Source organism: Scatophagus argus, chromosome 4, assembly GCF_020382885.2.
Source record: "Scatophagus argus isolate fScaArg1 chromosome 4, fScaArg1.pri, whole genome shotgun sequence".
Taxonomy (NCBI): domain Eukaryota; kingdom Metazoa; phylum Chordata; class Actinopteri; family Scatophagidae; genus Scatophagus; species Scatophagus argus.
In genome coordinates, this window is record NC_058496.1 from 16,802,601 (window position 1) to 16,828,683 (window position 26,083).

At 39.3% G+C, this 26,083-nt stretch overlaps 1 protein-coding gene across 3 annotated transcripts in view; it reads right to left on the reverse strand.

The window, feature by feature from the left end:
* Positions 1-191: 191 nt before the first annotated feature.
* The window catches only part of nos1 (nitric oxide synthase 1 (neuronal)), a 40,103-nt gene continuing 14,211 nt past the window's right edge, over positions 192-26,083 (reverse strand). For 2 of the 3 annotated variants that reach the window (XM_046385529.1, XM_046385531.1), the window contains 25 exons: positions 25,365-25,394; positions 23,768-23,930; positions 22,252-22,343; positions 20,582-20,723; positions 20,330-20,469; positions 19,128-19,302; positions 18,266-18,367; positions 17,701-17,895; positions 17,389-17,474; positions 16,653-16,797; positions 15,413-15,517; positions 15,273-15,331; positions 13,795-13,911; positions 12,446-12,620; positions 12,011-12,149; positions 11,491-11,569; positions 11,121-11,314; positions 9,870-10,039; positions 8,378-8,588; positions 7,274-7,361; positions 6,617-6,738; positions 6,214-6,362; positions 5,709-5,903; positions 4,690-4,808; positions 192-3,312 (listed from right to left, as the gene is read on the reverse strand). In XM_046385529.1, coding sequence (XP_046241485.1) covers positions 3,297-3,312; positions 4,690-4,808; positions 5,709-5,903; positions 6,214-6,362; positions 6,617-6,738; positions 7,274-7,361; positions 8,378-8,588; positions 9,870-10,039; positions 11,121-11,314; positions 11,491-11,569; positions 12,011-12,149; positions 12,446-12,620; positions 13,795-13,911; positions 15,273-15,331; positions 15,413-15,517; positions 16,653-16,797; positions 17,389-17,474; positions 17,701-17,895; positions 18,266-18,367; positions 19,128-19,302; positions 20,330-20,469; positions 20,582-20,723; positions 22,252-22,343; positions 23,768-23,930; positions 25,365-25,394 — 3,208 coding nt within the window. In that variant the 3' untranslated portion in view covers positions 192-3,296. The remainder of the gene's footprint in view (positions 3,313-4,689; positions 4,809-5,708; positions 5,904-6,213; positions 6,363-6,616; positions 6,739-7,273; positions 7,362-8,377; positions 8,589-9,869; positions 10,040-11,120; positions 11,315-11,490; positions 11,570-12,010; positions 12,150-12,445; positions 12,621-13,794; positions 13,912-15,272; positions 15,332-15,412; positions 15,518-16,652; positions 16,798-17,388; positions 17,475-17,700; positions 17,896-18,265; positions 18,368-19,127; positions 19,303-20,329; positions 20,470-20,581; positions 20,724-22,251; positions 22,344-23,767; positions 23,931-25,364; positions 25,395-26,083) is intronic. The other variant, XM_046385530.1, reaches the window with a different exon arrangement.

Genomic DNA, 26,083 nt, shown 5'->3' on the forward strand with positions numbered 1-26,083 from the left:
AGAGGAGGAGGAGAAGGAAGGGAAGTAAATGGCTTGTTTGCTGCAACTCTATTTTTCAGTATCAACATCTACGTCTGACCTTCAAACTAAAATGCTTCAACCTTAAACAAGTCCTACTGCAGAAATAAACCTTTCCATTCTGGCTTCTTTCGTATATAAACAAGAAAAACGAACCAAGCGCTGTGTTGACATATTCTGTAAATGTTTCTCTTTATTTGTAAGTAAATGCAAAGTCTTTGCAGTTGATGCATTAAAATGGAATATCCTCAATCAGTTACACAACAAAGGTCATTATAGCAGAGGCTAATTGGATCAGAGTTGTTCATAGCAGCAGCGATATGCAAACACAGGAAAAGAAACCCTTCAAGATTGTTTTTTTTTTTTTTTTTTTTTTTTTGTACCATTCAAAGCCCTGTGAGAAAGGCCGGATAACTTCACAATACAGTCTCACTGACTGACACAGTGCTGGTAAGTAGAGCCTTTTTTTAAAAATATGAACAGGAGACAGAAGATCACCATGCATTTATTTAATGCTGCTGTTATCCCCATCCCTAAAGGATATGAGAGACACCATAGAATATGCCCTTTTTGTCCTTTTTAAATCAAGCAGAATCATAGTGCTCATTACATAATCAAAATACATTCTTAGAAAAGATCGAAGTGGTGCTCTATATATTTTATACTTTGTCTTTGAATATATATATATATTTAGAAGCTATATATATATATAGAAGCTATATCTTGTATCAATTATTTTTCCATTGCACATTTCACATCACAGACATTTTCTTGACAGCTCTCTTTCCAATTCAACTAAATCTGTTCAAACAAATTATACAGAGGAGACATTCATCTAGAATGAACAAAAGTGGGAACAACGGGAATCACCCATGTTCGCCCGGCAGTAAAAATAGTTGACTTCAAAGAAAACAAAAACAAATATATTCTCAGCAGCTGTTAAGGACATTTGAAAACCACACTGAAATCCGTTAATCATGCTGACAGCTATCTTTAATTTGAATCAAAGACAAAGAAAGGGAACAAACAAGACTCAGAAGCTGACAAGAAAAGCCACGGGTTACTGCAGAGTGGGTGATCAATAAACAATGTGGCCCTGCACGAATATATTCTAATTACAACCCTGACTCATTGGGAAGCAGCAAATGACCACAGCGGCAGTGTGATTGCTTCTTGTCCCTGAATGAAAACTTCACTGGAACTTAAAACAAGAGAACTGAACTGCTGAGATCAAAACTAAAAGCCAAGTGGGCAGTTTCCTGTTACAAAAACACCATCTGTAAGATTAAATTTGCAGGCTTGTGTGACTCACAGAGCAACAAATACATGCTTATTTTAAAATATGACCAGTTTGACAAGGTAACAGACAACAAGCAGAATAATTCTGTAAATACACACACCTGAGCACACGCATGTTTTACACCCACTCGTATAGAGATATGCACACTTGTGATGATTTCGATGGTACACATACACACACATACACACACTCACACACACACACATACACGCTGATGCTACTGAGCAGGTGTCAGGTCACAGTGAAAGGGTGGCGTGTGAGCCGTGGGGTTGAGCAGTATCATGCAGAGAACGAGAAAATAAACAATATATGAGTTGTATATATGCAGAGGCAGAGAGTTAATGTAAGGCAAGAGGCAGAGGACTCATGATGCTGATAAATGCAAATTTTGAATGCTCAGCAGGTGACAACTGGTGCCAAGTTGACAGCTGTCTGACATGACCTGGGGAGCATGGGGTGCTAAAAATCTGTTTGCTACCCTTAAAAAATGTTTTGTTACAGAGATACTTCATTTATAAAGAAATAGTAAGATGAGGAGGAGGCTAGGAGCCATTAGCTTAGCCTAGCATAAAGACTGGAAACAGGGGAAACAGCTAGCTTTGCTTTATCCAAAGGTAACGAGATATTACAGCCAGCATCTGTCACGTTATGTCTTGTTTGTTGAATCTGTACAAAACCAAAGTAGTACTGGCTGGATCATTTCATGACCTGGAACAACAACTTCCTGCTTCCATCTAGGAAAAAGTCCAACACAATCCTGCCTAAAATCATAACATGTTGTTTTGGCATTTTGTTGTTTTTTTTTTTTGTATGGGTGATATTGTTACATTTCCTCATTTTCAATTTTTATGTTAAGCTAAGACCTCCTTCGGGCTAACTTTACCCCTTTGTTGAAAAACACACTGCTCTATATTTACTAAACAGACATGAGAATGATAGCAATATTTTCAAGACTCTTGATGAGAAAGAGAATAAGTGTGATTCCCAAAATGTCAAACAATCCCAGATTTAATTATTGAACAATCACCTAAAACAATTTCCCTCCACCATGATTAGGCTATATGATTTGACACAAATCAGTTTTCCTTTACAATACTCATGCATCAATACTTACAATGATTTAAAGAAGTTTTAATTTAGTTTATTTTAACATTTTACATTTAGTGGCTGCCCTGCACATTCCTGTGCAGTTGTTGTGGTTGGGCAAGCACCAACTGGGACACACAACATAATGATGCTTTGAGAGAATGCACAGGCCACTAAAAAGACAGTTGGCACAGAGGCTGATGCATTTTAATAGATTGCCAGTGAAGAGCTAGATAATATGTTTGGTGAGGCTGTGACAATATCACTGTTTTTACAATCCAGGGCAACCCGTCAACAGCTAAATTGTCTTTCAGTTTTTCTGCACACCTGTACAGCTTTCATTTATTTCTCCCTTTTGAATATTTACGGAAACTAAAGCCTTTGATAAAAACAGCCAAGATAAATTTAACCAGCAGTGATTCTTTCCTGAAACATAAAGTCAAATGAAGTCATAGTTCAGAGATATCTTTGACTTTGTTATCAATGCCACACTTTTCCTGGTAACAATAAAACCTCAATAAAAGCCTTTTAACTGTAACAGCAACACAGAGTATATTATATTTCTTGAATATATTCTTGTCTTGGTCATGCATTCACAATGAGGCAGGTCATTACACTAGGTGCACACATTATGAATCAAAATGATCAATTTTATAATTTTTGGAAGTATCATCAACAAGCAAAACAGATTCTCAGAGAACAAAACATTTCCAACTTGCTACAGACAAAATCGCAGAGCCCAACAGAAACATTTAAGTTGTATAAAAAAAGAAAGGAACCTATATTTCTTTTCTTTTTTTTTTTACAGTAAAAAAATTGGCACAGTATTCTTTAACCAGCGTCGCTGTGTCCTCCAGACTGGTTGTTGTCTGACCACCCCCGATTCATAGACCTACGAGCAGAAAACTCTGAGAGAGAGAGAAGACAGAAGAAGAGACACAAAGACAGACAGAGAGAGCAACAGAGACATAGAAATAGAGACGTTACAGTCATTACTCATCCAGTGAGCAGGGGCTTTGATGGCCAAATGTGAAATTCAAGTGACAATCCACACAGGAACCATCGACTGTGATGCATTATGTTGGTGCTTAATGAGCCATAGTGGCTATGTAGGGCCCTTGTTTTGCTCTCATGGCAAGGGTATATGAAGTGTCTAATCTTGAACATGCACAAATAACGATGGAAACAAAAACAGAAATGGAGCAAAGCCACTCGCTTTCACTCTAATCCTGTTGGTTTAAAGGCCTTTCTCCATGGGTTTCTATGGTTACCCACTCTGTTTTCATCTAAAATGAGGGATGATAACACATTGGTGTCACCAACAACTACGCGTTGCAGATTGGAATTGGACTTATATAAATGTCTCTCAGAGGTAGAGCTGCTCTGGTAACCTCACTGCCTTGAATAAATCTCAATGGGCTGCACCAAAACATTTTTTTAAAATAAAATATGATTTAACTAGCTAGAAAAATCTGTGTGGAAGTGAATGATCCTGGTTTTATTTGTTGTGTGTACACACTAGATATTACCATGCCTCCCAAAATCCAGTCATAAACAAATGACCTAATGAACAGATGAAGGAGGGCAGAAAATTATGTCAAGTGGTCTGTCCAGCAGTCATTCTGTCCTTTTGAGAATATGGCTTTTGAGGGAGATGTAAGTGCATCTACTAGCCAATTTGTTGTTACCATGACAAGTAAATCCCAACAATTTTACACAAAGTTTGTCAGGTCTTGGGAAGTGCTACTGCACTGCACTTGGTGGAGTTCTCATTTAGAGAATTCAACAACAATTCCTACTATCTCTGGTGCCTCTGTGGTCTTCTATTCAACGTCACAATCCTAAAAAAATGATTCCATGATCAACACTTTATGGGACGGGGTTTGTTTTGTTTTGTTTTGCATTGTTTTCCAAGTTAAGTCCTAAGTTAAGATTTATTAATTTTGTCAACTCTAACGTCAACAAATCTGTTAACCTCCGATAAACCTTACTGTTTCTGGTGACATCCTGACTCTTCCTTCATCAGCATCAACCAAAATATCCACTTGCAGGCAAGAAATGACTAAATCTACCCCAAAATATGCTGTGTTTGTGTCATGCAAAAGCCAAAATGTTAAATGCATACAAGATATCTTGTAATCTACCATTTATATTGATGATTGATGATTGATCCATGACATTTACAAAAAACATTGATAGCGCCTAGTACTGATTGCTTTGTAAAGGGATGGTGTTACCAGTTTACATTTAAGCAATGTTGGAAATTCAAGACATAAACCACTTACTCATCTGAGTCCTTTTTGCTCTCCTCAATGTAGGCAATGGACTCCGACCGAAGCCGGTTGGTGACTTCATAGGTGCGCAGGGTGACACCAAAGATGTCTTCATGGTAGCGGTTCTCATCCTGGATATGGTGGGAGAGTGAAAGTTGAGAGAAGAGGAGAAAAATATGAGCTGGATACTATTCAACAGTGAATGACAGGGCTGATTTCAAAGAAACAAAGAGAAAGCAGAGAAGCAGCCAGAGTGACCTTCTTCTGTACATTGTTTCAGATTCTTAGAGATTAGCTCACAGCAGAGGTCTTACTGGATAATATTTAGAAATTTCTGATCTCCAAACTTCTAGTCACGCTGCACAAAGATCATTTCCTTGTGTGCAGGATTAAACACCACGGACACAGGAGGCGTAACAGTGACCATGGAGGGTTGAAAGTATGCAGATTTGCATATTTAACTTTCTTTGGAGCTTTCATTTGTAGACACATTATTTTGGCCATTCTTTTGAGTTCATAGCTGAATAAACACAATTATGCTAAAATGTAATGCAGTACTATTTCTATGGTGGTAAAACTATGTACTGTGATTCAGCATCTGTAGCTGGACAGAGCTGTCCTGACTGTGTTTAGATGCCAATCTTTGCATTTTACAGATTCGCCGAACAGTGCTAAAAAAAACACTCTTAAATCCATTTGCACTCTACACAAGTATTTGTCTTAATAGTTGGCTTGGTGACACATGTCATTATTCTTTTCACCTTTATAGCTCATAAATGGAACCAAGCCAGTGAGGTGTATTAACCTTTTGTTGCAGGGAAAAAGCAGATGCTTGCTTAGCACCTAAATACATATATTTCTATAAAGAAACTGCACAGTAGAATCAACTGCAGGTTGAATGCATTGTTGAAGGGCACTGCTGCAATGGTGGAGAGCACTCCACAATACCATCACTGCAAGCTCAGTGCGGTTTAACGGTGAAGATCATGATGATGATGTTGCACAAAGACCTGCAGTCTTCTCTCTCTTACCCGAAGCTTGCTGATGAAGAAGCCAGCATCCTCCAGGCTCATGTTGCCCTGCTGCTTGATGATTTGTTGGACAGTCTTGAGAACATCCCCAGCCATTGTAACATCTCCACACACATAGATGTGTCCTCCTTCCTCCCTCAGGCACTGGTACACCGTCTCTGACAGCTGCTCGCGCAGTGCATCCTGTACATATTTCTGACAGAGAGGCAAAGGAGAAATGATGAATGTGCACGAAGAAGTCGAGTGTGAGAAAAGCAGGGAAGGAAACAATGAAAAAGTCAGGAGTCAGGAGACAACTGACAAGACTTTGATGACAAAATAAAACAAATGATAATTTTATGTGAGGAATACCTGTGGAAAAAAAATCTTTAGTGATGTCAACTGGAGTGAAGTGGATTTATTTAGACCTTTGTCTCTATTATTTTATTTCCAACCCACACAGCAGTATGAAGAGTGCAGTGACAAGCTGACTCATTTTGAGTTATGGACACTTTAGCTCCTGTACCTTTGGTTTGCCAGGTTCTCTGGAATAGACCGTGTAGAGCTCCTTAAACACTTTTTTGTTCTTTGCCTGGATGGTCTCCTCCTTGTAGATGTGGTCCATCTCAGGCTGCCGACATCCGAACACCAGGATCATGGGGCACGACTCAATTCCTAAAGGTGACAGGCAGAGATACATTGTTATAGATATGATAGGCCGCTGTGTTATGTCTCAAAAACATAACTCAGATGTGCATATGACAGCATTTTAACTGGCAGAATACATAGCTTGTCCTGGCTATTCTTTTAATCAGTCTTCAAATTTAAGATCCTGTCTGCCGTTTTATGTGCAGCAGTGAAAATCCATGGCAAAGCCTCTCTATGTGATGGTAATGAATACAACTCTTAAGACTGAGAAAAGAACCAACCTTTGTGTTCAAAGTCATATCGTCTTTGTTGCCAGAAGCTTCTGAATGGGGCGATGCCTGTTCCTGGACCCACCAGGATACAAGGTGCTTGGTTGTCTTTGGGAAGGTGGAATGATGGTGCACTAAAAAAATGCGGCAGACAAATAAATAAATGAAGTAAAAAAAAATATCCTAAAAGGTGCAGCAAAACTTATGAAATTCATGTGAGGAAAATGCTTAGCATTTTGAGAAACAAGTTCATCCACTTTTTTGCTAAAAGTTTGATGAGGAGATTAATATTGCTCTCATGTCTCTATGCTAAAAAATAAGCCACCAACAGAAGCTTTGAAGCTATTTGCCAATAGATGGATTTTGTTGTCTTTGAACAATGCTGTTTCCCTGTTCCCAGTCCTTGCACCAAGTTAGCTAGCTTTTGTTGTATTCATATTTCACTTCATATTTGGCATAACGATATTAAAGTAGTACAAATCTTCTCATGTAACTTTAAGCAAAAGTCATACTTAGTTTAAGCACCTTAAAACTGAGGTACATAACTTACATTTTACCCTGAAAAATAAGATATCCTTTAACAGCTACAATACTGATTCATCTGACATTATACATTATTTTAACCCTAACCACTATAAAAAAAAAAACAAAAAACATTGTGATATTCACCCTCGGACGAAACATGGCACCATCTCTCCTTTCTCTATCCTGTTGAGCCATGACGAACACACTCCATGGTGGATAGGTCCCTCCCCATCTGAAAGAGATGATTACCAAGCAAGCACTTTACCTGTTTCTCCACCCTCCCACTCTCTAAATGCACAAACTAACATAGAAAGAGTGGCCTCAATACATTTTCCCAAGCTGGGGCCATTCTCCTCTCCTTCTTTTTACAGGGAAATTACAGTCATTCAACCAGCACTATACAATCATACTAAGATGCTTGCACTAGTGCAAGTTACACATGTGAGTTATTACACATGTGTGTAAATAATAATGAGTGAAAATGGTAATGTTTATGGAGTACTTCATAGGCAGAGAGTATAGATTCTAATTGGAAAGGTGGGGCTTTACAAGCCTTGCGAAATATGCGCTAAAGCTCACACTAGAATTGAAACATGAGTAGCTAATGCATTTTATATATTGTCAGACTGGTATACCTGCAGCATTTTCTCTCATTTGTGTATGTGTCTGTATCTTTAAAAAAAAAGTCTGTTTATAGATAAAAAATCTTTCTAAGGTGTTTCTAAATTTGCATTTCTGCTAATTACAGTCGTGGTCCGTGGTCTGACTGCCCTATGAAGGAGACTAGCTTTCCAAGATCACTTGCAATCTATTTTCTTTGAGCCATTGGAGGGTTTTCAGGGAGGCTGAGTCATTTGACTTTTCGAGTCTTTGCAGCAACCTTGAAAAAGCCAAAAAGCCACAGCAAGCTCCTTTTATCCATGACACAAACTGAACAGAGGCAGAACATATATATATATATATATATATATATATATATATATTTGAGCAATTGCTTTTATGACTGCGTTTATGACTGAGATTGTTTAAAGAAATAAGAAATTGTCCATTTGAAATGACGTCTAAAAAAGATACCAGTTTCAGACCTACAAAAGCCTAATGGGAGCATTAAAGTTCATCCTTCCAGTCAGCACCTGCAGCTACACCTACACAGCCTCACAATCCTTGGAGAGACTTTAGCTAATGCTCAACTTGGTTAGAGGAGTTCTTCAACTGAAACGGAGCCCTATATGAATAGTAGGTCCTTACCTTTTGGACGATAAGAGACCACAGCGACGGTGAGGTGGATCTCTCCTGGGTGCAGGTCTGGAGAGGAGCTGATAGAATAGTAGCGAGGCTGCAGCAGAGGAAGCTGGGTGAGCAGCAAAGTGGAAGGCATCTGGATGGAGGGGAACTCCTCCAACACCTCCACCAGTGTCGGATTATTGTACCACTTCCACTCCTCATACTCTTGCAAGCCCTGGGATGTGAAGGAGAAATACAAGGTGAGATAAAAGCACTAGTGGATATTTATTCAGTTTATGTCTTGATAGGTTGTTTAATTGTTGCTGTCCCAATTAAGGAACCAACATAAGTGCCACAATAATGTAATAAATAGAGGATGGTATCCTCTTTTAGATCTGTAAACATTACTGCCTCGAGAGCAGGAGGCAGCTGCAAGCAGAGCCATTCACCATTCACTGTCCAACTCTGTTTGTGTGTCATCGCTGACATTTGGATGTGATGAATGTAGAGCACTACCACCAGGCTGAAAAACTTTGATATGTTCCCCTCATTTGCTTTGTTCTTAAGCAGCTAATGAGCACACACACTACAAAGCCTGGTGTGATGGCCATTTTGACCCTAAGGCACTGTTTGAAACACCATGTGTACAATTAGCAAAATTTCAAAAGCAAAAGTACACTGGGGCCTGGGTTTTTCAACCTTGATACACAGTTGGGGTTGTAGGCCTTTATTAGATACCAATATCGTTTCTGCAATATATTATTAATGCATTTGTAATATCATTCTTTCTTTCATGCAACACTATAATAAAGTGAACACGACAACTTAACTGTTGTATAATGGTTATTATGAGAATCTACATGAAAAAGAGAATTAGAGACCTTTGAAAACTCCTGTGTTAGTTCTGAATGAGCTTGAGATTTCGCAAATACCAAAACAAAAATGATCTGCAGTACCGATTCTACCATGCTGTTTCTTTTTCTGAATACAGGAACCTTCCATCTTTTCCTCTTGCTTTGGTGACAATGATTCCATGTATGAGCATGTGAGTCACTGCTTGGCCTCAGTCAGCCTTTTCCACACATTGACAAAAATGGAGAGTGAATTGTGGGAGGCACTGCAAGGGGGAATGGCTCTGGGTTAGAACGATCAACGGCTTTAATTTGGCGCCAGCTCACTCCTACTGTACATATTTCCATCAGTGCAAAGTGCATCATATCAGCTTTCAGACACAGGAAACAATCTCCCATATTTTGATTGCAAACATATGACAAATGTGTTGGATATTATTGTGCCTTAAACACGTGGTCACTTTTTATAGAATCACATTTGTAAAAGTATTCTAATAAAAGTACATAGGTTTGGCTTTGAAATGAAAAAAGAAGAGAGCATATTTTTGGGTATAGTCTGCGCACATCTGTCTCGTCACAAACCAAGCTAAGCACACAGTGCTGCAGCAGCTCAATAAATTTAAAGGTCAGGGTTAATGGTAACGCCGAAGACTAAGTGAATTTACCTTACTGAGGATCTCTAGTTTCTTTTTTTGTTTCTCATTGGTTGCCAGAGCAGCAAACTGCTGCAGGAGCACAGGACTCGGTGGGGTGGTGATGTCCAAGAAGTACTGGAAGGCCTGGTAGATGGTGCAGGGAGGGATACGAGTCTCATTTGTCCAATTACTGATAACACCTGCAGAAGAGAAGAAGATTTGTGTTACATTGATTCATATTTTCTATCTACAGTAATTCAAATAATTATGTGTAGCATGAAAAGGAACACTCATGGTAATAAAGCCACAGATAATTATCACCCATCTCTACAGTCCCCCACAGCTCTTCGTGTTGTCTTTATAACCAACCTGAAAACTCTTATCAGCAATGATCAACAATGTTTCTTGGTACAGAAGACAGACAAAGCTAAATGATGAACACAGTGGAGAATTCACTACTAGAGCTCCTAATGAGGGTGGAGACCAAAAAACAGCTAAGAGGAGTCTAGGTGCAGGGCTTACACAGCATTTTAGACACAACACAAAAATCATCTCATGTAGTCTTTCTCTCAGACACACAATTTAAACAGGAAATCTCTTGGAGATATGACTCTAACTACTGTTATTCTATGTATATATATATATATATACATGTATAAGCTCAGGCCACGTTTTTTGACTTCATTAAATTGTTGTCACTATTTAATTATTTATATATTTGAGTAAATGGTTAATGAAAGCTATTCCACCTTAAGATTTGTTCAATTGTAGTCACATATCATTAACCATGTATGGTCAAGGTAATGTTATACTATGTTATCAAGATTTCATCACCTAGTAATACACCCATTTAGATACTTCATATGATGAATTACAGCTATTGACAAATTTGTTAATGAATATAACATAATAAAAACATAAACCATTTATGTATAGTATTTATGCTTATCCTTATAAATGCTAATTGGGAGGTTTTACTTTGACAAGACTTTGGTACCACAAATTTTCCATTCAGATGACTATGACTTTGTCTAGTATGACAGGAGTTAAGGTGGGAAGCAGGAAGTCTAGTATGCCATTACCAAAAATTCTAAGTGTGGAACTGTTTGCCAATACACATCTTCAGTGAAAAAAATTCTGACCATGGACACATCGCTAAAGAGAGACTTTCTTATTCATGTTTTGATTTTGACATCCTGCCCAGATTTCAAACTGCAGCCCCCTGATAGCACGCCTGCTGATTTCGTAAAGTGGCACGACGTTGCCAGTAGCATCACCAACCCAGGGCAGTGTTCCTCTCCTCCAGGAACTCCACTTTGACAATTTGATTGACAGGTGGAGCATCCTCCAGTTTATCTATGAGAGCTGTCACTAGGTCCTCGTGGTTTCCAGGGAAGATGCCCAGATGGTCTCCGGGCTGGTACCTCAGGCTGTCGTGGTTGTTTGTGTGGAGCCGCACAAATATAGTGGAGCGACTGCAAAAGTGATCAAAGATTTAGGGAATAACGGTGCACCATTTTCAGTCTGTTCCATTTAGTTCTCACACCACAGTAAACTGAAAAAAATGATATGCTAAAAGAGTGCACTGAATTAATTAAACATTATTTCACGACACCTATGGAAATGTTTTCATATATCAGTAAATGCTTACTTTGATTTGGGAGTTTGTAAGTTTTGAGATTCCAGCATCTTTGCTCCATAAACCTTCTTCTTGTGAATTCTGTACAGAGCTTTTGGCAGACAAACAAAGCCTTATCATATACATGACATTTACTTTTCAGGGACTGGACTAAAATAATATGTCAACATACACAGACCTAAAACACCAAAAACTGGACATTACTGAAGGGAGGATTTGTTGCATTAGTTTAAACTAGGTGTACCTACAAAGTCAACTGAGCATAGACTTTAATTCATTAGAAGTATTAAAAATCCACAACTGGTATTGTTTTGATTGTTTTCTGATTTTCAATATTTACAGCAAGTTGGTATCATTGTAAGCTGCCTAGTGTCAGACCTGGTTCACAATCTTTACCTAAACATGCTTTTATTTATATAACTAATTCTTAGGCAATCACGGAACTATTAAACCTGGTTCAACAATTTGGACAATAGAACTCAAGACCCCCACAGTGGAAAGGACACATGTGTCCCAGAAGTTTATTATTCACCTTCCGTGAGGGCCGGGGCCTCGGCTGTGTATGTCAAGCGGAACTTGCTCTTCTTCCAGCTGCGGTCGTTGCTGATCAGGGAGTCATTGGCTTTCTCGATGTTCACATCATCGCCAACACAGAACACGTCACAGGCAGCCTTGACGTGTAACAGAGAGAGTCACAGGGAAGATTTCAATCATTATTCAAAGTTTCCCTTCCCCACCTACACAGAAATAACAAAGGTTTGGAAAATTATCATTTGAACATTAAGTAGGAATGCCTTCAACAGATCAAGGTTAGGTATGACCAAACATCTTTGAAATGCTACCTTGACAATCATGAACTAAAACCAAAAAGTGTGCGTGTTGTGTCCATTTGATGCACACCGCACCATTGTGACTGACAAACCACAACTGAGTTATGCCAAAAGGGTCTTAGCCCCTTTAAACGGACCTTAAAAACCTTCTTGGCCCAGGTTCTGAATGACTCCTCCTGGCCACACAGCTCATCTCCTTCTCCCATGCGTAGGATGCGCTCCCCCCCCAGCTCTTCAAACAGTGTGTCCACAGCGTGGGCAAAGGCGCAGAAGTGTGGGTAGGCCCTGGAGCCAAGGCCAAACACTGAGAACCTAGACAGAAACACATACACATGAAGAAAGAGATGAAGATGGAGAGGCAGGTAGTGTTAAAAAAGCGAAAGACAAACATAGACATTCACAAACTACTGCCACTGAGCCCACATTAGAAACATGCCCTTTCTTCACTTTCAAAAAGCACCAAAACAGCTGACGTATTTACACTTACTTGTGCTGTCCAGATTTAGATAGATGTAAACATGAAATAGATCACCTCTCTGAGACCGGACAAGTTATCCTGCTGCTGCTTTGCTATGAAGCAGTCAGCCCACATCAGATCCAGATTTGAGCAAAATTCCTGTGGTCTCCTCTCTGTTAACAAGTCAGCAAACTGTCCACTGCCATATGATTTGTCATTCCAAATAAGTTTTACAAGCAACGGAGTCCACATGAACTGAGTAGGGATGAAATTTTCCAAAAATATGAATCTGGAGAGAGGCCTGTGAATATTCTCATTCATCCAGGTCATGGTTATCAAAAGAAAATTCAATCGAACGCAACTGGACTTAGTTATTTGTCTTTTAAGACGTTTCACCTCTCATCCAAGAGGCTTCATCAGTTCATGTTTGCTTGACTAGGCTGGGACTAGTCCCAATCTGGAGAGAAATTCTGTGATTAAGCATGTTATTTTTAAAAACAGTTTCAACTTTTGTAACTAACTTTGTTCAGATCACTGTCTTTGTGGAAAACGCTACAAAAGTCACATTAGAAAGGATTATGGTCCTCGTACCTTAATAATCAGAGAGGAAAATAACTGGTAACAAATTTACTTCTAAAACCATTTAACGCATGTTACACACGTACTCATGTTAGTCACGATATATGGCTGGCACTGCCATGTGTTTTGTCAATAACTATTTCCAAATTCAAGGCAAGATTGTGGTTGAGCTTTTTCAAAACAATTTTATTCATATTCATATTATTCATTTTTCTTGGTTAATATTGAACTTAAATGAAAACTGAATGTTTGTTATTCTTTATTTACATATATGAATGAATTTTAGCAAAAAATCAAGACCATAACAAATCTATGACTATTTTTATCTTGGTGTCAGGACACCTTTTAACCTGCAAACCTCATTTTTACTTACTGGGCAGAATACCATTCTTTAGATGAGTGTGAACACAGATTCTTATTTTATGTGCGACTTGGTTTGGTTTTGTTTACCTGACGTTGGCAAGAGGTCCAGTACTCTCAAAGTTAATCCTGGCATCTGGCTCATCACTGGAGGACTTGCGAGTGTCAGAGTGGGAGGACACGCTGTTGAAACGGACCTTGTAGCTCCTAACAGGAAAAGAAAGCGGAGAGATGAGACACGGTGACGTATAACTCAGGGGAAGATAAAGACAGGAGCTGACATGCACGAATACAAGCGCAGGCGGGCTGAGGGACTAAACTATATCTAACCTTTCCTTTCTCTCTACGATCCTTGAGAAAGCAGTCACCAATCAGTTACGTGACTTTGTACACAGTACTAGGTTATTTGAGGATTTCCAGTCCAGTTCATCATAGTACTAAGACGGTGCTGGTCAAAGTCACAAATGACCTTCTGCTTGCATCAGACAAGGGACTTGTCTCTGTACTTGCACTATTAGACCTCGGTGCTGCATTTGACACCACTGATCGTTATATTTTATTACACTCACTGGAACATTTAGTTGGCATTGACAGAACTGCTTTTTGCTGGTTTCTGTCCTATTAATTGGATCAAACTGAGTTCAGCTTAATGGTGAATCCTCCATACATGCAAAAGTTAGTCATGCAGTTCCAAAAGTTCTCTGCTTGGACCAATACTATTCGCCTTATACTGTATATGCCTCCTGTTGGTGATATATTTAGCATGCACCGCTGAAATTTTCATTATTATGTAGTATATTAATAAAGCCGGTTAACTAAACTTCAGGCACATTTTAATGACACAAATTACTTACTTACTTGGATTACTTGCAATTTTCTACTTGTAAACTCAGACAAAACTGAAGTTCTGGGCCCTAAACATCTTTGAAATAGAAATTATCTGGTGATATAGCTACCCTGGATGGTACTTTGGCATCCGGTCCCACCGTAAGAAATATGGGAGTTATCTTTTATCAGAGGATGTCCTTTAACTCACACAAAACACAAATTTCAAGGACTGCCTTCTTCTACCTGCATAACATTGCAAAAATTAGGCATTTCCAGCCTCACACATACTCACGAAAATTTATAGTAGAGAACATATTTCTCATTGGCTTCTCTACACTGAGTGCCTTTAAAATCTAGAATAGATTTTAAAAATCTTCTCTTCACATACAAAGCCCTAAACGGTCAGGCATTATCACTGCTTGAAGAGCTCATAGTACCTTATTAGCCAACCAGAACTCTACACTCCCAGGACGCAGAGTAACTTGTGATTTCTAGAGTCTCAGTAGAGTTTATCAAGCTCCTCTCCTTTGGAACTATCTTACGCTTTCAGTCCAGGACAGACATATATTATTATTATTATTATTATTACTAATTATTGTTATTATTGTTGTTGTTATTATTACCTCATGGTCCAGTTCTCTTTTATTATTGCTGTTATTATTGCTGCATCTCTGTCTGTGTGCCCTCTCTCTCCAAAACTGTCTCTCCCTCTGTACCCCCCTGAATTGAATTGAACTCACTTCCTGTCTTCTGTGTTGGATGTTGGGTGGCGCATCTCCATCAAGGCAGCTCCAAATTTCTGTAGTAACCGAAGAAGGGTCGTTAGTAATCTGTACATCTGTCGTATGTTTAATTAAATGTTGTTATATAATGTGCATACCTCTCCATTTTCAGGTGGATCACCATTGCCGAATGTGCTTGTCACCACTAACACCAGTGTCTCATGCTCCAAGTCCACCACATCATAGTCGTCCATTGATGAAACCTGCAGATGTCATGAAAGAAAGAAAAACTGCATCATGGCAAGGGAATCTTTGAGGTCTTATTCTTACTCTGGTACCTTAGCCCATTTTTCAAGGTGGAGTCTGGGTATTCCAAGTGGTTCCCAGCAAAGGAGGATATTTATTTTCACAATAATTCCATCCATAAGTAACAAAGTAACGGAATATATGACTATTTTGGTCATGGGCTTCATACACTTTCTGTAACAAAGCAAAATTCTTAATATCAAAAAATCTTTTCAAATGGGGGTTCATGGTCTAATTTTTATCAGGTTTGGGGTCCTTGAAATGGAAAGTATTAGATCCACTGTCCTGGACACAGTCCACACAACAGATGACTTGAGCATGTAAATTAAGGCTGAACGCACAGCCGCTGGCAGAAGAGAAAGTTGTAATGACCACTCTGTCCTCGCCTCTAACGAGATGATAATATGCTGCGGCCGCACAATGAGCATCCATGATGCATACCTCTCAACACGATGGTGTTTGTCTGCCACTGAAAACACTTGCATTTCACACACATGCAAAAAGACACAAACCAAAGGCGTGAAGAGGAAACAGGCTTTAGCCCTACAACAACAAAGATTTGCCCAGAGCATTCACATCTGACCTGCTATCTACAGACACCCACTCTCACATCCACACACTTGCATGCATGAATGTCTTCTTGTTTGATTGATCACACTGGGAAAATAGGAAAGGAAAATAAGATGTGACCTGGAGGAAAAGCACACAGTGTATGATTGAGAGCAGCATGTTGAGCGTTTTTTTTTCTCGCTCCTTTTCTAACCAGATTTGTGCAGACATGGGTGCTTCAGGGTCTTGTCTTAAACTACTGCACTGCTCAACGCTTCAGTGGTTAAATCTTGCCTCTGACCCTCGGCACTTTACTGCATGAGAGAAGAAAAAAATGTGTCAAAAGACACGCTTTCTTCTATCCTCCTGTCGCCTGTACTCTGGCATCTGCTCAGCTTCATCAGCCAGAGAATGAGACAGCAAGGGGGTGGCGGGGCATTTCTTTGAATTCTACCTTTTTCAATTAGATGTCCTCAGTGACAACGACACGTAAGCGCTTGCTCAACTTGTGGATAAGGTGATGTAAGATTGGAGCAAGCTTACCTTTGCGTCAAAAGCATGCTTGAAGATTTCACAGAGGGTTTTGGCATAATCTTGCGATTTGCCAGTCTCTGTGGCAAAAAGTATGGTGGCTTTGACCCTCTTAGCCATTGCCTGGCCCATGAGCTTGGCCGAAAACTTCACAGCCCTGCAGAGGTGAACGAGAGACAAAGAGAATGAGATGCATGGAGGCAAACAAAGGAAAATTATTCATATACACAGGTCGCAACTTTTGATCCTCTGCCATAACCAGAAGACTCCCTCACACTGATACGTCTAATAACGCATTTATTATTGAGGGCAGTGTGGTTCACTTCAGCAGGGAGTAGACAGACATTATGTCAAGGTAGCAGATGGATGACAATTGTGATTACCTAGCTTGGCATATCCTCAGGGCAATTATATTAATAGCAGAACATATGCATGCACAAGCACATGCATGCATCAACAAAACACTGACAAAGCTTTGATTACTCCCTGAGGGGTTGATTGGATGAATTTCACCGCTGAGTACTCCAGCTTCCTTCCCATGTGCCCACCTTTTGTCGAGAATGTGATTACTTGTTTGGCCCTAAATTATCATACACACATCCTACAGTATATTATCTTTGACATTTAAGGCGGCAATTTAACCTTGAGTCTATAAATGCAGGAAGAAGGAAAGAAGGAAAACAAATCACTAATTTAACAAAACCAAGCATGATTTTCTTCTGATATTTCTTTGTGATTGTGCACTCACTTGGCAAGCTTCTTGAATCCGATAGCTCTCTTCTTTGTGGGCGTCCCATTAACTCCTTTCCACACATGGGTATTCCAGGGATCAGGCTTTGCACATGGAAAAAGAAATTAGAGTTCAATTGTATTATTCAGGAGTGACCTGGTATAAAGAAGCTGCAATTCACAGTTTTCTGTATACAATTTCCTTGACTGCCTGGTTTACTTGCAGTCCAGGTGATGGTTTTCAACTTAAATCTCATAATGACCTCCTATACATAGCTTGGTAACCAACCAACCAATATGAGTGCATGTCTGTGATTATTGTGGTGGTCACCTGGTACTCAAAGGAAGGTGTGAGGCGGTAGTTGAGCATTTCTTGGTGGAAAACTGGCGTGATACTTCCTGACATGGGAGGAACAATCCACACCCAGTCTCCAGGACAACCGCCTCGCACCCGATACTCGTTCTCCATGTGCTTCATGAAGGACTCTGTGGCTGAGTGATGGTCTACTATGGTCACTTTGCATGACTAAAAATTAGGAGACACAAACAAAAAACTCACTGATATATTTTCTTTGATGCTTAAGGAAACAGTTGCGACATAATGTTGAGTTACCTGGGGTCACTTCCCTAACAAACATGACATATTGTTGTTACCTTTAAATTTCTTACTCCACTGAAAATCACTGGTTTCGACTCATGAGCAACATAAAAACCAAACTGCACTAGAGACAAACATATTCAGTATTTTGCCGATAAATATTAGCACTTAGAGTATACAGAGTATACAAATGGACAGAGGAATAATGTATTATGCCACAGAGGTGACATGAGGTATTTTTTTCTCCATGGAATTTGGTCACTTGTAAGTGCTGTCAGTCCAACATGACTATTCCTACCTGGAAACTGTGGAGAACAGCAATGTTGACCTCTACCAGCGCCTGGTCCTTCCAAAGGGAGGAAGTCTTTCTGGTGTCTAAGGCCATCCTGTTAGCAACCTCCTACATAATACAAAAAGAAAGTTTTATATAAAAACTGAAGATGTACCACATGTAAAACAACAAAATGACACCTGAGGAAATTAATAGGACAAATCATCAGTTAAGATCTGTTATGTATTTTTGTAATGAAACAAAAAGAAGGGGGATGTTAGACTATGTATCATGTGCTTTCAGTTGCTTGCCCATTATCTATGACAATAACAACCCAACCCAACAGTCCAACAACCCAATTTCCCTCAGGGATCAATAAAGTATTTCTGATTCTGATTCTGATTCTGATACCACTCACTATTTTTTTTTATTTTGTGTCTGAGCTGCACAAGATCAGGGTGGGAAATAAGTTGTCATCTTATTCATCAAATAATTCATGCAAAATAAAACCCAAAAAACAGTGCTTTTCACGAACAACTACAAGAACAATTTATGTATTTCACTAACACTAATTTCACTAAGCTTCCACACACATACCCTGAAGTGCTCTACACAACTGGACCATTCTGATATTAAATGAGATTTTTGGATGAAAAAATCTCTCTTTTAGTTGTCTTGAAGAGGACACACAAAAAGATAGATAAAGATGGCCCTATTTCTTTTCAAGTGCTGTTAATCAGCTTTGTGCACAATTAGAAGAAGAATAGCATTCTGATTGGGTCATTTGGTGACACAACACATGCTCCTCTCTGCACAAGACTTCAGTCAATCTGTGCCTCTGATTATTCCAATGGAGCGTGACTCCATGTGTTTTGGCACAACACACTACCTCCAGAATGTTGTAACGTGAGCTGTCACAGAAGTCCCTCACGCCAATCTCTGTGCCCATGTACCAGCCACTGAAGGGGCAGGCAGTGAACTCCAGGCCACCGATCTCCAGCAGCATGTTGGAGACCGCCGGGAGGCCATACCACTTCAGGTCCAAGTCCTTGAACCACTCGTACCTGGACAGAGCAAACAGGGGTATGAGTTGTGGGAACTGCAGCTGTTTCAACTAACTCAATTCACTGTGCTCCCTTCTGAGGTCAGGCAAACACCCAACAGCTGCAAAATGCATAGTCACTTATTATTATAATTTGCGGCTGTCTTTTTTAGCACACATATTTATTCCTCAGACACATGTCAGGAGTGAAGCCAAAATCAAGATTAACATACAAAAACACTTTTAACAGCTTTTCAGTGCTGGACAGAGCAGACAGGCACTTAATCTACCTCCCACCACCCTCTCATTGCACTCTCTAGGGCGACTGATAACATTGCTTTCAGTGTATTATTTGCAGAGCTGGGTCTAATCTCATGCAATGATGAGACACTGTTGGTGGTCGCAGGCCTGTGCCAGGCTGCTGCCAGAGCTGAGGGCCAGTTGATGCAGGGTATGGAGCAAGAGATGCCAATTTTGGGGGAGTCTGGCAGAGAGATCATTGTGTCAAGGGATTCTAAAATGCTCTCTGTGGCGTGAAACGATGTAGTGATAGCTCTGTCTGCATCCGTGTGTGTGTGTGTGTGTGTGTGTGTGTATCCACTGTAGCTGTAATACCCCATTCTTTCTTTGAGATTATGTGATTTAGATACAGCAACTTAAACCTTGAGATCTCACAGGCAATATTGCTTTTGTACAGTCCCTACCAATGTAAGAAAAGTTTTCTTGAAAGTAAACACATAAGAATAAACAGGAATAATAATAAACAGGAGGAAGCTTGAAACCTCACTAACAAGCCCCATGGTTACCACAAAAGCTGGCATAGCAACAGATGAAAGCACGGCTAGCTGTGCTTTCTGGGAATATTCAGCACAGTTGGAAAGTGACAATAACCCAATCAGACTTCTTGGCATAAAAGTACACCATTGTTTAAGAAGTGTTGTTAAGGGATGCGTGAGTAGGTGGATGTCTTTTTGTGCAGTCTCTTCAATTCTTGTTTTGCTAGATTTCGTATATTTCATGCATACTTAAAGAAGGAAGGCATAACTCACTTTGGATGCATAATCGGCACCTCCAGGATGAGGTCTTCTGGGATTTCAAACAACTCAGGGTCATTTCCATTGGCTTGCAGCAGAAGGGGCAGGACATCAAAACGACCTTTTGGAGCTTTCCATCCCAGTTGCATGCAGATCTAGTGACCAGAAGCAACAATGCAAGCTAAATGCAAATAGGGCTTTTCTTTCAAAGTCAATTCGTGCAATTTTACCTCATTGGCTTAAAGAACAAAAGCTCCTCTCTCGTACCTCAGTAAATTCAGCATTCGCAGGGTCTCCCACGATCTGTCCATCAGGCTGTTTGTAGCCTGCGTAACGAATCAGCTGACTGTTCCACACTCGAAAGTCACGTTTGCCATCTGTCCTCTGAGGAAATATGGTGATGGCCGACCTGTGACAAAGCAAACAGAGAAATATAACAAAAAAGGTTTTGCCAGTAGTCTTGAAAAACATTTATAGTAAAATGATCAGATTCCAGAACTGTGCCAGAGCAATATATTAGTTCAACAATATGCTGATTCCTGCACACACTGTTTTTGAAGTAAACAACAATGTAACAAAGTATTAAATGGTGTTTATGAATATTTAAATACATTAATTGACAAGATCACTAACAGATGGTTGGAATAGCACATGTAATCTGAGTCCAAAGGCATTTTAATTATTCTATGTCAAAGGACTCATAGCAGGACCAAAGCTTAGCTACCTTTGGTCCGTTCTACATGCCAGTGGTGCTTTAAAGCCCTGACCCGGTAAAGTGTTAATACTACTAAGCCGGTTGTAAGTCATCGAGGAGGGAGAGCAGCTGGTGTGAATCTGGGCCAGTTGTGCTTGCAGTCCACAACTGCAGGAAACTCAGTTTGGCTGTGAAAACTGGTGTAAATCGTGAAACCAATTGTCACAGTCTGTATGAGCAGACGTCACTTTTATTTGCCCCCTTGTGGGAAACATATAATGTAATAAGCTGGGGTAGTTAGTTGGGGTAGTTGGGGTAATCCATTTCCAGTAAGAAGTAGAAAATATTATACTACAGAGCAACTACATTGCATTGTTATATGAAGCATGTTAACTCTTGGATTTGAGTTAATTTTAAATTGGCTGTATGTTTTATACAGTAATAAGAAAGTGACATCGTTAAAACAAATAATTCCAAAACTGTGTTTTAGTTCGTTTGAAACCTATTTAAAGTGAAATTAGATGACATAATAATTCAACATAACAATCTCTGTGTTGTGCACTGAAGACAAGTTCATTTTTATCATTAAAACCATGCCAACAACAAATCTCATTTTATTGCATCATTTTAGGAACATCTCTTCAAATCATCTCAGTTTCTATTATCTTAACATGTAATTTTGAATAGGCAGAATAATTCCAAAACCACTGCAACACATTGCAACACCACTTTTTACTTTTAGTTTATTTATGTGTCTGTGTTTATTTATATGAAAGCAGGCCAGGCTGAGAGAGCCACAGCCTCAGTGCTGCACTGTCTCTTATCAACATGTGTATCCGAGCTGTCCTTCCGAGGGCCAGGCTAACCGTAGTAATGAGTCAGAAGCTTTCCATCATCCAACAAGCAAATATGAGGTGTCACAAGTGATTAGGATTTGGCAAAAAAAAGTGAGGGAGCGCTGCACAGGTCTGACAAATGACTGCTTGATTGCAAAGTCCACCACCTCACCAGTGGGGCAGTGATCGGTGCCAAGACACTAACAGATAGACAGGCAGCAGATAGCGTCAGAGACAGCTTTAGGAGACAGAGCACACACTGACAGATGGGACAGTGGGTCAAGTCAGGGTATGGGTGGGAGGACAGATGGGGAGAGGTTGGAGGAACATGAGCAAAGTTTAACAAAAGGAAGCAAGACTTAAGGAAATAGTTGAGCAGTGTGTGTGTGTGTGTGTGTGTATTTTACCTCAAGTTGCCTTTGTTGGTGGCGTACTTGATGTGGTTACAGATGTAGTTGTACATTCCATGAGCTGTTGTGCAGTCTCTAGCATCAAAGACCTGGAAAGCAAAGATGAAAATAAAAACTCAGAACAACACAATAATTTTGTAATGTGTGATAATGATGGCATGTTCTCTACATGTGACTCTTACTTAATCTTTATTTAATCAGGCAGTCGCATTGAGATTAGGACCTCTTTTTCAAGAGTGCCCGAGGACAAGGAAAATAAAAAACATTCACAGGACTACAATCAGCAAACAAGGAGTTAATTAAAACATTAACACGAATCATTAAAAACATTGGATAGCAGAGTTTTCAAACAACCAAGGGGAATGCAAGATTCTAGTTCGTAAGTGCATTTTGTAGCTCATTCCATTTAAAGGGGCCTACTACCTGGACCAAGATCTGATGGAATTTGTGCAAACCCAAGGGAAATCTAAAGTTAAATAATTGCTAGATTGTGTACTGTAGCTGCTAGCTTTAAATAAGAGAAGAGATGTGAGGCAGTTTGGAAACTTCAACAGTAGCGCATTATAAATGAGTAACATGAGACGACTGTAAGGATGACCATCCAAATGTCTGTTGCTGAGAACAGTGATAAATACAAGATTTGGCATTTGTGATAAAGCATGATGCACTGTGATACACTGGGTTTAACCACTGAGGTGTTGACGGGGCAGCATGATGACTGTACGGAATATCACCATAGTCAAGAGCAGACTGAACAATAGTTTTGCGGTGGGAAGATGACAGACATCTTTTGATTTTATACAAAAAGTCAAGCTGGATTTTTAATTTTTGTGTCAACTGGTGAGTATGAATTTAGAATGATAGCATGCTGTCAAGCCAAATCAGCCCACTGCTCCTGTGTGTTTCAATCAGTGATGGGTTAAATGCAGAAAAGTAATTTCCCAGCTTGGGATTAATAAAGTAAATAAAATCAAAAATTAAATTAAATTAAAATTAAATTTGTAAGATTCTGCAGGAGCAATATGAGTACCACTTAAGGTTTTAATGGCAGGGTAAGTGGAGTCAGAGGTGGAGGTTGAGAATAGCATGTATTCATCTATTGCACCTTTGTCAGTCCTGGGAGAGGTATTCTAAGGTTTCTTATCTAAAAATGTTTTTTTTGAGGGGGGGGGTGGTTTTTCTCAATTGAATCAGTCTAAGGACAGAGGTTGTCATGTACCATACACACTGCAAAATCCACTGAGGCATTGTGTTTTTTGATTTTGGCCAGTACAAATAAACTTGAATTGAATTAAATTGAATTGACAATATCTGTATGTTTGTGGTAAAGCTAAACAAATGACTGAACCAAGTGTTTTTTTTTTCTTTATCTCTGAATATTTTGGATATTATACAAAATTGCAAATGCAATGCATCTTGAAAACTAACAATATCACTTGTCAAATTTTCAAAAACAGCATGTAAAGAAATGCTAACATACTCATGCTTTGATCTTAAACATACTGTATATTACCTGTAGTTTGGACCACTGGATCCTCCCAACACATCGAGCAGCATTCCTCCAGGCATGCTTGGCTCCATAAATCAGTTCAGTATCTTTGAGCTGGTAAGTTCCTGTGGCCTCAATCTCCTTGGTTACCTCCTCCAGCCTGTCTAGATGGGTCTTAGAGCCAAACCTGTAGGGACAGGACATGTCCACAGGTGCAACAGAGTAAGAGAACGTGTACATACACACATATAGCACTTTGTAAGGATCCCTTATAGATATATGAACAGATGTGGACCTGTTGCAGTTAATTTCTCTTAATTGTCTCATCATCTATAACTGGCATGTGCTGGAGCCAGACTATCATACCTACATGCTGGCTCAACTGACTGAAGCTGGCAGTTTATGTGCTAACTTTTATGTACATGTGTCTGAAAAGCCAAAATGTCTGACAAATTTAGCAAAGGCAGTTGCTACTAAACAGTATTTTGTACTTCAAAAAGTTCTGATAAAAAACGGAGAAAAAGAAAGGAGTCTAATAAGTAGTGGCAATAAAGAAGCTGATGGTGACAATAGCAGGGCACAGAGAGGTAACTGTCTGCACTTAACAACAGTGGTTTAAGACAAGGAATTGTTTCATTAAGGTTAAAGTTAGCACTTCTATACCTCAGCATACCCAATGAGCATGATCCCTTTGGTAGATCATCTAGTAGCAACCTCTGCGAGCACTGAATAACTTAGCCACACGTCATGTGATACATGTACATATCTATATGTCTATATCTATATCTATATCCATATCAATATTTATATCTATCTATATATGGATAGATAGATAGAGATATATATATAGACAGATATTTAGATAGATTGATAGATAGGTGCATTTCCCTGAATTCCAAATGGCTCTCTCCCTTTGTGTGTGTGTATAGGTGTGCGTGTGTGTCGACATTTTTGTTAACTACTGGGGACCTTTTCTGGTATAAACAATGGCCTCGTCAGGACCAGTAGTCCTCATGAGGACCAAAGACTGGTCCTAATGTGGCAAAACCTCATTTCTAAAGTCAGGGTAAGGGCTTTGATATGAATTGAGATTAGGTTAAGGTTAGGGTTATACATAGATTAGTTATGGTTATGGTTTGGGTTTGGATTAGGTCATAGAAAATGAATGGAAGTTAGTGCAATGTCCTAACAAGCATGGTTGTACAAACCTCTGTGTGTGTGTGTGTGTGTGTGTGTGAATGTGAGTGGACACAGGTGTGCTGGCATTATAGCAGAGCACCACCGGCTGTAACCTGTTCCATAATCAAGAGGGACTCAACAAATACTCAGTCTTGCAGCTTCCATTCTGCCAGACTGACTCTCCATATTAGCTGGGTTACACTTCCATGCATGCGCTGCATTCACATGCTTCTTAGATGGTCCTGTTTCATGTGTTGGAAAGCTATTCTTCTGATTTTGCTGTGTTCATGTGTTTTCAAGTATTAATGTGGAAACAATGTGGATGATGTAGAGAAGATGTTTTGCCCCAGCTTCCCAGCCACCACCTTAAGCCCTGATTTCCAGCCACCAGCCTGTTCCTCCTCAGGGCTGCATTGTCCCTGTTATTCAATAAATATCTTACCTCATTTCTGGATCCTCCAATGACTCTGCACTGAGATGTGTATATATTGACATATTAATGCATTTTACTTTGTAACCTAAACATTTTTTTAAATCATTTTAACATCATCATTATCTTAATAATATGCATTTTTAAATCCCTCTTTCTTTGATAAAAATGCACATTTAACTATGTTTTTGCTTTTATCTAAGAACATTTTTAAATGAGTACCTTTAGTTGTACCTGAAGACATTCTAGTTAAAGTAACTTTAGCTTTAAAGTAAAGTAACATTTTTCGTTCATCCTTTCATCACTGATCGTTACCCAAGCCAATTAAAGCTAGTATGGCACACCAGGCTAACTGGCTACCCTAATGTAACAAAGTACATTTATGTTACTTCAGGACTGTACTTAAGTACATTTTTTGAGTAAATGCACTTTACTTGTATATTCAGTTATTGCAAAATTTTGATATTTAGTCCAATTAATTTGAAAGACAAATTTTGCACCTACATTTCTATGAAGGTTCCAGTTACTCATTACTCGGAAGCATAGCTTTGAAGTCAGCAGATGAGTTTTCTTTTCGTTTCTAAAAGTCAAGTCAAGTTCCATGTGTTTGCTGCATTTTTTAACAAGTTACTCGTGAAATAGTAATTATGGAAACAGAAACTAAAGATCATCACTAATCACAAAAGTACCCATGGCCACATCTGAAGTCTCTGTTTGAGATTTTTGAAATA